This window comes from Parathielavia appendiculata (genome assembly GCF_033297405.1).
Source record: "Parathielavia appendiculata strain CBS 731.68 unplaced genomic scaffold N657scaffold_17, whole genome shotgun sequence".
In the NCBI taxonomy this organism is placed as follows: Eukaryota; Fungi; Ascomycota; class Sordariomycetes; order Sordariales; family Chaetomiaceae; genus Parathielavia; species Parathielavia appendiculata.
Genome location: NW_026944236.1, coordinates 234828 through 246992, shown reverse-complemented (window position 1 = coordinate 246992; position 12165 = coordinate 234828). Strand labels below are relative to the sequence as shown.

The window sequence follows — 12165 nt, the reverse complement described above, 5'->3', positions numbered from 1 at the left end:
AGCTACCAGAGTCTGTCGTCTCTCCTTTTCTTCTCCAAGTTCAGTGTACTCGTAGAGTCGTCATCAGCTAGTTGCAATATACTACCTGAGACCGTTACACCTCAATTCAAGCTCCATTTAGTGCCTTCAAACGTATATATCTGGTCTCGTTCAACAGCTATATCCGTTTGCTGGTGTCTGTTGAATTTAATGTAACGGTCCCAGGAGTATATTGCAACTAGCTGGTGACGACTCTACGAGTACACTGAACTTGGAGAAGAAAAGGAGAGACGACAGACTCTGGTAGCTCGCAAGCATACTTATCCTCGTAGGCGCGCTGGTCTGAGCGCGGTTGCTAGAAGGTTCGGTGTGCTGTGGGGCGAGTGGGAATAGCCTCATCAGGGGTCTTGGTATTGGCCGAGGGTCGCCGAGGCTCGTACCGGGCCCAGCCCGTTACACAGCACCCATCATTGGCCATATCAGTGTAATACTTGGTAATCGGACTGAATACCAACGCATCTGTGGCGAGGTATACAGGCGCCTAATCGCGAGAGGGACTCCTTCCATTTCCAAGTATCCGGCGGAATCATGTCGAAAGCATAGATGGCGATGATGCCGATGTCTGGGCCGGGCCCGTCCTCCTGAGGGGCGTCCGTCGTAGGGTAGACCTGTTGAAGGCGGGCTCTTCGCCCCGCGGATGGTGTTGGATTTTGGGCGTGGTATATCTGGCGCAAACTACGCTCTGGTAGATGCTATGGGGCTGCCCCTGCATACATGCGTATGTGAAGTAGCCACGGGCAAGTGAGGACCGTTCCTCAATTGGAACAAGATAAAAGACGACTACCGATTTGGACGGGAGAATAGCCCGGCTCACGTTGGCTTCGTTTATTACCTGAGCAGGATACACAGTCCCACGCGCACGGCCGAGGCTCGACACTGGGGAACACCGGGATGCTAGGTGCTGAGGATAGACGGTTTGTCTACTTGCGAGCCAGCCCTCGAGGCGTGACTGCTTTGTACCGGCCTTGACGCTGATCTAGGAGAGCGTCTTAGTATGAATCGCGAAGCAGCAAAATACGTGATGCTTAGGTTGAGACATTAGATCAGTCGTCCACGGGGTTCTCGGTGCGAGGAAGGGGACTGACATTTGGGGAAATGGGCTGGTTACCTTGGGGCAGTATGAGACCTTCGCGGTAGTGTTACAGGCAATCGGAACCCTGTTCAGTGCTATAGTCCAGGAGGAGCAAGTTAAACCGTCACGGGTAGGCGCCACTGACCACTACGTAACACCCTCGAAAGAGGGACCGTGGTTCGAACCAGGAGTTGCGCACATGCACCTCACACTGTCACGACCCGTGACATAACCACCTCGGAGTAGCCAATTCATTATTACGCACCAGGGTCGCTCGTACATGATCAACTGAAGCCGCAGTATGACGCGGACTAAAGTCTATTAAGTGCCCATATAAACGATTCAGCGGTTCGTGTTTATCGATTATTGGGCATCGCGGGCCTAACTTTTCATCCCTACCCATAGACTTGATACGATCTGCTTTGGTGTTCCTAAATCCGCTGTTCCGGGGAATTCAGATGAGGCTCGACCGCCCTGAACGACATGGATAAGATCAGTGACGCCTTTCCATACGAGACCTTTTCAGAGCACGACTCAATCCGGTTACTTGTCTTGGAGCCCGCAGAGACTCCCGAAGCAAAGCTACACGGACATGTGATTCTCATAAATATCCGAAAACGCGAGGCAGACATTTATACGGAGTACATCGCCGTCCCCTACGTCTAGGACGACCCGTCCCCTGGGGGTTCCATTGTCCTTCACGGCAAGCCTTTCGCCCTAACAGCTTCACTCGACGCTGCTCTCCGCGGGGTCCGCAATGCATCAATCGCCTGTCGCGTGTGGGCCGACGCGCTCTGCTTCAACCAGGCAAACATCGCAGAGCGCAACCGGCAAGTTCGCCTAATGGGGTCTATCTACTCGCTCGCCGACCACACGGTCATCTACCTCGGCCCGCTCACGCCCGACGCCGAGTGGGTGCTGCGCAACGCCGACGAAAATGCCGGCTATTGGCCCTCCTTGCCCGGGCAGGAAAGGGAGGAGGATGAGGGCTTAAGCCTGAGCCGACTGCGTGACATTCTCGACCGGCCGTGGGGTTTACCCGCACCCGGATCCTACAGGAGCTGGTGCTGGCCCGCGACCCGCTGGTGCAGTGTGGCCGTCTGCCCACGCGCTGGGCTAGACTCTACTTCCTTTTCTCTATAGCCGCTGCTGAACCGGCACGACAGCCGGCGACTTGAATTCTCCGAGGCATGGACGCCACCCGCTTGCAGTTCCAGCAGGATGACCCCACCGTGCTGGGGCTGCTCTTGGAGCACCGGGAAAAGAAAGCCTCCGACCCCAGGATATGGTCTACGCACTCCTGGGCGTGCTGGGCAAGATGGCCGCGGAATTCCTGCCCGAGAACTTTGTTGACTACTCTCGGTCGAGCAGGTCTACATCCGGACGGCACATCAAATTCTCGATACGGGCCTTCTCTCTTGTTAGCTCACTTACCACAGAGGATGTAGTTATACAGTTTTCCAGAAGCTATTCTCGGCGGCTGACGACGGCAGCTCGATGGAGAACAGACCGCGGTCCCTTCCGTCTTGGGTTCCCGATCTGACTGGACTTTGGCAAAGGACGTCTCGCTACTGCCCCCAAACATTGCCGGAGGGGGGATGGCACACAAACATTTCGAAATTGGTCTCGAAGATGTCGATGTTCTGGAAGATGACCCGCGCCCATGGTACGCAGTGGCTGACGGCCCTCCGATTCTGGACTGTCTCGGCCATAGGTCCTTGTTCACCGTTCAAGCCGTCAGCCCAGTGTTTCCTCCGGCTTCGACCATCGATTCCTACTTACTGGAGAGGTTTGGAGCGGTCATTCTGTACCCGAGTGGTCAGGGGAGGCTTCGGAGGACTTACTGGATTCCACAGAACGTCCTAGCGACGCCTTGATTGGTCTCTTCGCCCGCTGTCCTGAAACTAGCATGACTAAAACTAACGCTATATCTATGCGAAGATAGAGAGTGGATGTCTGGGAGCATTTAGGCTCGCAACTGCGGATGGCGTGGGCCACGGTGCGGCTCAGTTGGGATCGCCCAGACCGTGTCGACGAAGAATATTGCGAAATGGTCAGCGTTTACGTAGTGGATAGCATGTCACGTTCCCTCTTCAAGGCCGACGTCTTGCGCTGCTACGACGAACAAGGCGTTCAGGGGTTCTGCTAGAACGTGATTTCGTGTTTGGCGTGGTCCCGTGCGACATGCGGCCTGGTGCCCACTGCATTGCTCTCCTGCCGTCTCTCTTTTTGTATGTCGTGAAAGAACAGCAGCGCCAGCCGGAGCTGGCGTGGGAGCGGACTGTTCTGCAGAGAGCCCAGTCTCTCAAGTCTTGGAAGATGGGAAGAGACAACGACGACCGGAGGGAGGCGAGGCCGACATCCGTGGAGCAATGGCTGAGGTTTCTCAAGGCTCAAGGGCGGGGAAAGCACAACGACGACGGGAGGCAGGACTGTTTCTTGCGTAAGGCGAAGCCGACATCGGTGGGAAGTTGGGTGAGGCTCATAGGAGAATGTTATACCGTCAACAAGTCTCCTGAGACGGGAGAAAGGTCGGACCGCTTGTTATTTTTATCCAGCCACGTGGTTGTGATTCTTTATGGTTGCTGGGGGCCTTAAACGAACTTCAATGGTCACACGGTAAGCTGGGAAGCAAAGGTGGACATACCTTACACTAGTACCTACATAATCAAGCTACCTACCGTCCATCGATAAGGCATTCAGCGCGGCGTCCGAAACGAGTCATGTTCTGTTCCTGGAAAATAACGTAAGACGGATATAGTGCCGCTCCGATGAAACCTGAGGGCAAAGACTGAAGAAATGTTTGTAGTCCGAAAAGTACAGACATCATAGTGGTACGGCCAACTTCCTCAGTCACCTCGGTTGGGTTTCATGGACCGTTCTCTACGCTCAAGAGGACTTCTCCTCTTAGATCTAACTGAGTCACCGGCATCGAACAACGTTAATTCAGCGGAAGGAATGTATTCCTACTCTCTAGGCCAAAGGCAGGGTTCCATGCTTGACAGTCACACTCCGTCCACAACTGTCTCCATCAAAGACGAGTCCTGGCCAACGAATAACCAGTCCCAAGTCAACTTGAAGTGAACATAACCAGCTCATCTCACTCCCTTTTAAACCACTTCCGGTAACAAGCCTCGCAGAGAGTTTAGGCCTGGGGCCCGTGAGTAGTATACCCCTCTACCGTCTCGATCAACTCTTTGTCGAGGACGACAGGGTCAAGGACAACTGGGCCGCCGTCGTCGGCCGTGCCGAGGCACTCGACAATGCAGGCCGCGCAGACTATGGAGCCGGCGGGCCCGGTGCCAGCGCACGCCGTGGCAATACACAAAGCGACGCAGAGTTCCTGGGGCGGAGGTTAGTCAAAACCATCGCAGGCGCAGGCTTTCACATGGGCGGATTATCGTACAGCCAAGACACCCTGTAGTAGTGTTTGTTAGCAACTGAACCGTTCATGATATCCAGACAAGGGGGGGGTGGGGAAGAGACAGAGAGACGCACGCGCTCCTGAGGCTGAACGGCAGTGCTGGACTGGACAGAGCGGGCGGCAGGGGACGCCCCGGCCAGGCCAGCGACGGCGGAAGTGATGAGGGTGATGAAACGCATCGTGAATGGTAGGTTCAAAGTTTGGTAGTAGGCTGAGTGCTTGATGGTCGATGAGGAGATGCGGGATGTGAATGATGCAAGTGTCTGGGGAACTCAACCCACTTTATAGAACTTCATCGCCAAGAAGAACTTGTCCTTGAGACCGCTAGGGAGCCCAGGCAAACTCGTCGGGATGAGCTACCCCTCAACAGCATCGCGATCATGGACTGGACTCAGCTGCGCTGTTCTGCACCTTCATCCTTTCATGAAGGTCTGACACGAAGCCAAGCCCGATATCTCACATCATCCCGCCCTCTCGTGCAAGGGATATAGCACCTCTTGATGGTACTCCATCTGTTTGGTACCGATGGACCACGAGCCTCCCTCGGCAAGTACAGCCGAATCGGGAAAAGGTCACGGCTCGAGGGCACGGGTGGATTCATCCCGACCTATGCACTGCTAAGTGAAGAAAAGTCCAGGGTCCTAACTCTCTTTGTAACAGTGCTAGTGAGCACTAGACCGGAGAAGACCAACGTTGCTGTGCTCGTGTTCATGCTGTCAGCAGGCCCAGACGGAAATGGAAATAGTTTTAAGCTGAGCCTGTAGTCCATAAGGTAGCAATAGGAATTGAAGGTACCTTGTACTTCTGGATCCGACGTCGTCGGAACTAGACTAACGGAAAATGGGCATTGCTGCTGTTGAATCAACGTCGCTGTCGTCCAAGTTTCTTGATGTAGGCAGCTCGCTTGCAGACTTCAGCCCCTGTTTACCCCTCTTTGCCAATGTGCTCCGACATATCTTACACAACGCCAAGCACCCGTAATCTGACTGCATTTGTTGATTCAGCTCCTCCTTTGTAAGCTTGGGAGGCGGGAGGGAGTTTTTGACCGCCCTGCCAGTGGGAAGGCATCTCACCCAAGGGGTTGGTTGTCTCCAGCTGGTTGGGCCGAGTATAACTGGAATGATTGGAAGTCAGACACAGCGCATCGCCATATGATTGAACGTCGATCTTTAGTCGTCTCTTTACCAACATTGGCAGCAGAGGCTCAACATGCGAGCGGCTCTAGTTGCAATCGTTTGCCACCTCCCCCTGGTCTTTGCACTGGTTGAGAGACGGACAGAGCTCAGACCAGCAATCTCACCTGCGGCTTCACACTGGAAGAGAAGTGTAAAACTTGCTAGCGACCAGGTCATTCAAATCGACCTGGCGCTTTCTGTCAACCAAGACGTTTCCAACAAAGCGGCCCAGGTCCTCGAGGGCATCTCGGACCCGGACTCGCCAAGTTTCGGACAGCACTGGACTCTAGACAAAATCGCCCAATTCTTTGCACCGCCCAGGGACAGCATTCGCCAGGTGGGGAGATGGCTCAACAGCTCCGGGGTGCCGCGATCGGCCATGCGTCTCTCCAGGGACGGCACTTTCTTGTCGTTCAACGTCAGCGTCGGCAAAGCAGAGCAGCTGCTAGGAGCAGAGTTCCACCTATACCACTCGCTCAACAGCGGCACGACCCAGACGGCATCTGAGCGGTACTCGCTGCCATCACGAGTGGCCAAGTACATCGACTACGTCCTGCCCGCTCCGGAGCCGGACCCAGTCTCGTCGGCTCCCAAGTCTGTTGGAGTACCTCGCCTGCCGATCGAGGCCGGAATAAGCGCTCGTCAGACGCGCAACATCAACTGCCTGCAATACATGGCGCCGCAATGCCTCCGCCAGCTGTACAACATGGACAACGGCGCCGGCCAGACAGCTCACCCCAAGAACTCGATTGGCGTATATACGGCCTCCTACGGCGCGTGGGTGCCCGAAGACCTCGATATGTTTTTCAACGACTTTGCCCCGGACTGGTCGGCCAGCGACCCGTGTTCATGTCGGTCTCGGGCGGCACGCGACAGACCGAGTACAAGTGGCCCATCTTCAACCTCGAGGCCAACCACGACTATCAGTACAACATGGCCATGGCAAAACCGATCCCCGTCACCAACATCCAGGTGGGCGACCTCGTCGTGCAGGGCAACCTTAACATAATGCTGGCCGCCTTCAACAAGCACTACTGCCGCACCGGCCTAGACCCGCAGTTCGACCCCGTTTACCCGAACCCGCTGCCGGGAGGCTACAACGCGACCGACTGCGGCACGCACACGCCGCCGCGCGTCATCGCCATCATGTACGCGTGGAACGAGGCCTGGTACTCGGACGCATACGCCCGCCGCCAGTGCCTCGAGTTCTTGAAGCTCGGCCTGCAGGGCGTGACGGTGTTGACGGGCTCCGCCGACCGGGGGCCGGCCGACCAGTTGACGTACTGCATCGACCGTGACAAACCCCAAGAACAACACTGCCAGCGAGGGCCACTTCGCCTCGGTGTTTCCCGCCGCGTGCCCGTGGGTGACCTCGGTCGGTGGCACGCAGTTCCTGCCGGTCGCCGCCGCCAACGGCAGCAGCAGCAGCAGCACTCTGTCGCCCTTCCCGGGCGAGACGGCGCTCGACAACAACAGCACTGTCTCCTTCGGCGGCGGCTTCAGCCGCCTCTTCCCGGCGCCCTGGTACCAAGGCAACCTGACGCGGGAGTACCTCGCTGCTGCGCCGGGCGCGGCCGAGCTGGGGAGGCAGGGCTACTTCAACGTCAACGGGAGGGGCTACCCCGACATATCAGCCATGGGGAAGAGCTTCCTTGTCAGTCTACACGGCGGGTACCGCGCCGTGTCGGGCACGTCGGCGTCGACGCCCGTCGTCGCCGCCATGATCGCCAAGATCAACGATGCGAGGCTGCACGCCGGCAAGAGCACTGTCGGATTCCTCAACCCTGTGCTGTATGCCGCGCGCAATAGGGGGATACTGAGGGATGTGCACCACGGCAAGAACCACGGGTGCGGAGTCAGCGAGGCATTCCCGGCCAAGCAGGCGTGGGATGCCGTGACTGGGTTGGGAACGCCGGACTTTGAGAAGTTGAAGGAGTTGTATCTTCGCTTGCCGTAGACTATTCCACACTTAGAGCGCTGAGGCGCCCGGGAGGTTGGGAACTGCTTGGGTTCTGGTGAGATTTTTGATTAGCTTGCCGAGATCGTGCGCCCCGAGATGAAGGAGAATTGGTAAACGAAGAACTAGTGACACTGACATTGAGTAATTGGGTAAATTGATCGAAATTGGATTTATTGGTTGGAGAGTGGGTTGCGGATCGGAGGATGGAGGAGGAAGTTCACAATGGAAGTGATAGTGCCACATCCCCAGGTAGGCGAATTGAGCACTGTGCCACACTGCCACAAGCAGCCATCGGGGCGGCTCGAGTATAAAGATCAATCAAGGTGTCAAGCTCCCTCCCCGCCCTCCTTGCTTTCGCCGTATCCCGACCTCCCTCCAATTCACCGTCATCGCACCAATCTAATACCGTATTCCCCTAGGACTGATTAGGTACCTTAGGCATCTGCTGTTCCCATAACATCATGAGTACCCCCACGACCAGTGCCAGTGGCGCGCCTGTCAACTGTGCCACCAATCCAGGAAAGGACCTGCCCTAGCACGAGGAGCAGAGAGCTGCTAGCTACGATGGCCGCAAGCGGAGGAAATGTAAAAGCAATACCCTTTCGCCGATCTCAAGCTCGAACAGAAGTGGTGGGTGGGTGCCGAGCGTGGGTTTTCCCTTCTTGTTGGTACGGGACCTGTCTCTTTCACTTTTCGTCCTTCTTTGCTGCGGTCGCATTATGCACGCTTGTACGCTGAACAAGGCTTAGAGAGCTCTTCCTAAAAAAACAAGCGTCTGGGTGAACGCCGTCTTTGCAAAGCTCATCCGGGACATGTCTGCCCCTGAATCTGTGGCTGACGGGCACCGGTAGTTGAGGGAGTTGCTCCACCAGAGCACCCGAGGTGGTGGAGCGGTTCGAGGATGCGTTCTTTGTTAAGCATGAAGCGCAGTTTGCAGAGGTGCATCGCCAGCTGCAAGATGTTGGCTTGCTTCCAGGGTGTGCGGGGGGGATGTGTTAAGAGGCGGGAGTTGTGTATCCCGTAACGCGAGGTGCCGTTATGGTTTCTCAAGCCAATTCTGTCCGGCTCAACGGGCTCGGGCTGGGATAGGTGAAAGGGGCTGCAGTCAGCAATCCCGCATCGTCTCAACATCCTGAGTCGGCTTGTAACTGTATTGCTGGTATTGAATATGGTTGCATCAATTTGACTGTCTTACCAGTGCTGTCATGGCGCGAGAATGTACGAGGCTGGCGCTAAAGTAACAAAGATCGCTTCGGCAATGCGGCGTATGGCGACCATGCGCCTGTGATAATGAGAGGCTTGCACACAGGGTCCGAGAACTCGAACAATTAAAAGATCAAGTCCAGTATCGCAACACCACTATCGACGTGCAGAATGATGTGTTGTGGAGCATTCTGAACTTTGTCCAAATCACAGCCTCTGACAGTCTGACTGTATGGCGAAACTGGACAACCGACAGCAAGTAGAAGCACCAACCTCAACTACAGTACAGAACTGCGCAAACCTTTCCGATACGGTTCTTTGGTTATAACCAGGTCACCTCCCAGTTCCCTGCATTCCCAGCCGCGCAGGAAATACGGCTCAGCCAGGGGGACACGCCAGAACGTGCCTCGACGAGTGGCAGGCTCCTCCAGGCAGACCTCAACGTCTACCGGATTTACTGTACCGCCACCGGCATTGAGTGAAGTATACTGGACTTTTGGAGTAAGACAGATCAGAAGTAGTACCACGCGAACAAGGACGAGAGTTGCATCTGAGACGATGGGGAGTAGTGCTGGCGTCCTGGACTCTTTTCTTTAACTTGAGTGGTTGTGTTGGAAGACCAACAGCCACGATCCCACGGTGATCACACAGATGATGGGAGCTTACAACAGTCAGATTTGAGATGCTCGGAGCATCCCAGATGTTCTTGATTGAAGGTTGTTCTTTTCTCACGTCTCCAGCGAAGGGGGAATCGCCCTGACCTCGTTGCCCAACGCCCTGGTTACCCCTCACGTTGCCTGACGCTCAGTTGGGCAGCCATGCATCCAACAGCAGGGCACTTGCAGCTGAGCGTCGGAGTTTCCAGTGCCACGACTTTCCAACAGGTTGATATACATACTGTATATATAACGATGTGTTATCAGCGAGTGCACCACTGGTAAGGTCTGCATAAGCACTTAGTCGAAGTATTAACAGCTTATTCCCCCACTTATTCCCGTTGTTAGTGCTGCACCCAAATATCTGTGGAGCCCATACCAGTGGTGCACTCGCTGATAACATACGTAAATATATATAACTCGACTAGCTGCAGGCAGCGTGGGAGACGTGCCTGCAGTGGGCAGAAATCCGGGGAATGTCCTTTGGCCCGGAAAAGAGCGAGCTGATTCACTTCAACAGAGGGCGCAAACAGTGGATTGACCAGCTGGAACTTGCACAGCCGGGAGGAGGCAGCAGCCCGGTGAAGCCCATGGCAGCGGCCAGATTCCTAGCGGTCTGGCTGGACTGGAAACTCAACTGGAAGGCGCATCTAGGAGCGGTAGAGCGGAAGCTGAAAACACAGAGCTACGCTTTGTCAAGGATTACAGCAAAAACGTGGGGTCTAGGGCTAGCCAAAGCACGAGAGGTAATACTCAAAGTGCATCCGGTCAGCGCTAGCGTACGGCGCATCATCCTTTCACACCCCCACCGAGAAGGGAGGTGAGCCAGCAACGAGAGGGATCACCAAGGCGCTTGGAAAAGCTCAAAACAAGAGTCTACGGATAGTGGCAGGAGCTTTCAAGTCCACATCCACTCGGAACCTTGAAACGGAGACATGGGTGCCGCCACTGGATTTTTACTTCAACAAACGACTGGCTGACTTTGTGGCCCGGCTTCAAATGCTCACTCTAGCCGACGGCCGAGGCGGAAAGAAGACTGCAGGGAGCATAATTCATGCGGCCTACGGCAAGATATATCAGATACTCAACTCGAGGACGGATAACAGGGGCCGACCGCGAGCCTTTGGGCCGCAGGAGCCCACAGCGGTAGAAGAAGCCGCCAATACAATTGCAGTTTGGACGGGAGGGACTGCCGACACGAATAGAGTAATGGAGGAGGCCTGGAGAGAGAGGTTCAAGGAACGAGACGGCCGGACAGCAACGAGGCCCGCAGATGACCTTGACCACCAGCATGAGACTCTGTTTCAAGACAAAACGCTAAGGAGACACGACGGCCTCAGCAGAGCGAAGAGTTCACTGTTGATCCAGATTCGAACCGGGGCCATAGGCCTTCGGGCTTTCCAGGGTCCGGAGCAGTTACACGAAAATACAGGTTGAAGTTGAATTGCAGTTGAAATCTCCGTACATTTCAATTACACAGACGACCGCCGAAAATCCATGCAATTTCAACATGACCTCTGCAACGTGGATCCATTATTGCAATAGTGGGCCCTTTTTAGCAGATGATAGTGATTAAGCGTATTTTGTACGGTAAACACTAACTTGCTAATATCCTCCTGACAACGAAGTGGTGAGATGGTCGGCAGAATCCCACCGCCCTACTGGCTGGTGAGGTTGGTGTTCTGGCCTACCCGCCACCATAATGGCTACAGAAGCACCTGCAACCGTCGCCCCCGTTCCAGGGCGCACTGAAGAAGATCAAGCCTTTCTCTTCGGGCGATTTCCTGGCTACCCGTTGACGGAGCAAAAAGAGGCTTGAGAACCGCCTACCAAAATCCCTCGCCTTTCCGGCAATAGGTTCGCCGCCTTCAGAAGCCAGGAGCGAAGTCGAGCAAGCTCAGCGTCCGTCTCTTCTTCACCCTTCCCATCTCCAGCGCCAGTCGACCTTGACGAGTTTGAGCGTTGGCAACTGGAAGAGAGCGACTCTGATCGGTACGAGGAGGATCCCCGTGCCTACTGGCATAAAAGAAGAAGCACCTATCCACGGCTTGCGCGTATGGCGTTGGATCTACACACAGTACTTCCCATGAGCGCAGAGGTTGAGCGTTTGTTCAGCGTTACCGGCCACATGGTTACTCCTCTCCGCAACCGGCTCCAGGCAAACACTATAGCTCTGTGTCAGATCCTTCGCAGCTGGTACGACGCCGGCGTGATCAATGATCTTGATCCAATACTGTCATGGAAGACACATGAACCCAGAGAAGATGACTGATGACGGCCAGGGTAAGGGATGGATATGGGGTGGCCGGTTTCCTTTTTGTTGCAGGGGAAGCAAGCGGGGCAGAAAAATGGTCATTGGCTGGATGCGAAAGAAATATGTGGGGCGCAGCGAGAAATGTGGGTCTTATTACCCACGTGACTGCAACTGCAATATATTGCATCCACTCCCATGTGAGCCTTCGATAGATCAATTCAACGGGGGCTCCCACTAGGCGCACATCCATGTGCGTATTATGTAATCCCAAATCTGCTTACATAAACCAAAAATGCATCTAACGCAGCGTTGCCCCGCGCCAAAGTAAACACCAAAGTCAAGCAATTCTCAAGTCAGAACTCGGTTCAGTCGGCAGCTCAGG

The 12165-nt window shown here is 55.2% G+C and overlaps 7 protein-coding genes across 7 annotated transcripts; 6 read left to right on the top strand and 1 right to left on the bottom strand.

Annotated features, from left to right (window-relative positions):
* Positions 1-1594: 1594 nt before the first annotated feature.
* N657DRAFT_625325 (uncharacterized protein) lies at positions 1595-2254 on the top strand (the record flags this gene model as incomplete). Its single annotated transcript, XM_062790746.1, is given in 2 exon segments — positions 1595-1762; positions 1778-2254. 2 exon segments carry the CDS (start codon positions 1595-1597, stop codon positions 2252-2254), a joined length of 645 nt encoding a protein of 214 aa, XP_062644160.1.
* Positions 2255-2284: 30 nt separating this feature from the next.
* Positions 2285-3175, top strand: N657DRAFT_649183 (uncharacterized protein). The gene has a single exon (XM_062793670.1). It carries the CDS (start codon positions 2710-2712, stop codon positions 2986-2988), a length of 279 nt encoding a protein of 92 aa, XP_062644159.1. The 5' UTR covers positions 2285-2709; the 3' UTR covers positions 2989-3175.
* On the top strand, positions 3137-3825 carry N657DRAFT_160905 (uncharacterized protein). Its single transcript, XM_062786013.1, has one exon. The coding sequence runs from the start codon at positions 3296-3298 to the stop codon at positions 3707-3709; it is 414 nt and encodes a 137-aa protein (XP_062644158.1). The 5' UTR covers positions 3137-3295; the 3' UTR covers positions 3710-3825.
* A 431-nt stretch (positions 3826-4256) lies between these two features.
* Positions 4257-4714, bottom strand: N657DRAFT_636625 (uncharacterized protein; the record flags this gene model as incomplete). The annotated part of the gene is made up of 2 exons (XM_062791445.1): positions 4257-4454; positions 4610-4714. The coding sequence occupies 2 exons, from the start codon at positions 4712-4714 to the stop codon at positions 4257-4259; spliced, it is 303 nt and encodes a 100-aa protein (XP_062644157.1).
* Positions 4715-4875: 161 nt separating this feature from the next.
* N657DRAFT_160776 (uncharacterized protein) lies at positions 4876-5396 on the top strand. The gene has a single exon (XM_062786012.1). The coding sequence runs from the start codon at positions 5036-5038 to the stop codon at positions 5297-5299; it is 264 nt and encodes an 87-aa protein (XP_062644156.1). The 5' UTR covers positions 4876-5035; the 3' UTR covers positions 5300-5396.
* A 17-nt stretch (positions 5397-5413) lies between these two features.
* Positions 5414-7880, top strand: N657DRAFT_666195 (subtilisin-like protein). Its single transcript, XM_062795326.1, has 4 exons — positions 5414-5909; positions 6207-6464; positions 6599-6906; positions 7034-7880. The coding sequence occupies exons 1-4, from the start codon at positions 5745-5747 to the stop codon at positions 7665-7667; spliced, it is 1365 nt and encodes a 454-aa protein (XP_062644155.1). The 5' UTR covers positions 5414-5744; the 3' UTR covers positions 7668-7880.
* A 379-nt stretch (positions 7881-8259) lies between these two features.
* N657DRAFT_579855 (uncharacterized protein) lies at positions 8260-8669 on the top strand (the record flags this gene model as incomplete). The annotated part of the gene is given in 3 exon segments (XM_062789421.1): positions 8260-8334; positions 8420-8517; positions 8531-8669. Coding segments are annotated over 3 exon segments (312 nt in total), but the record flags the coding sequence as incomplete, so codon positions are not given.
* Between the last annotated feature and the right edge of the window lie 3496 nt (positions 8670-12165).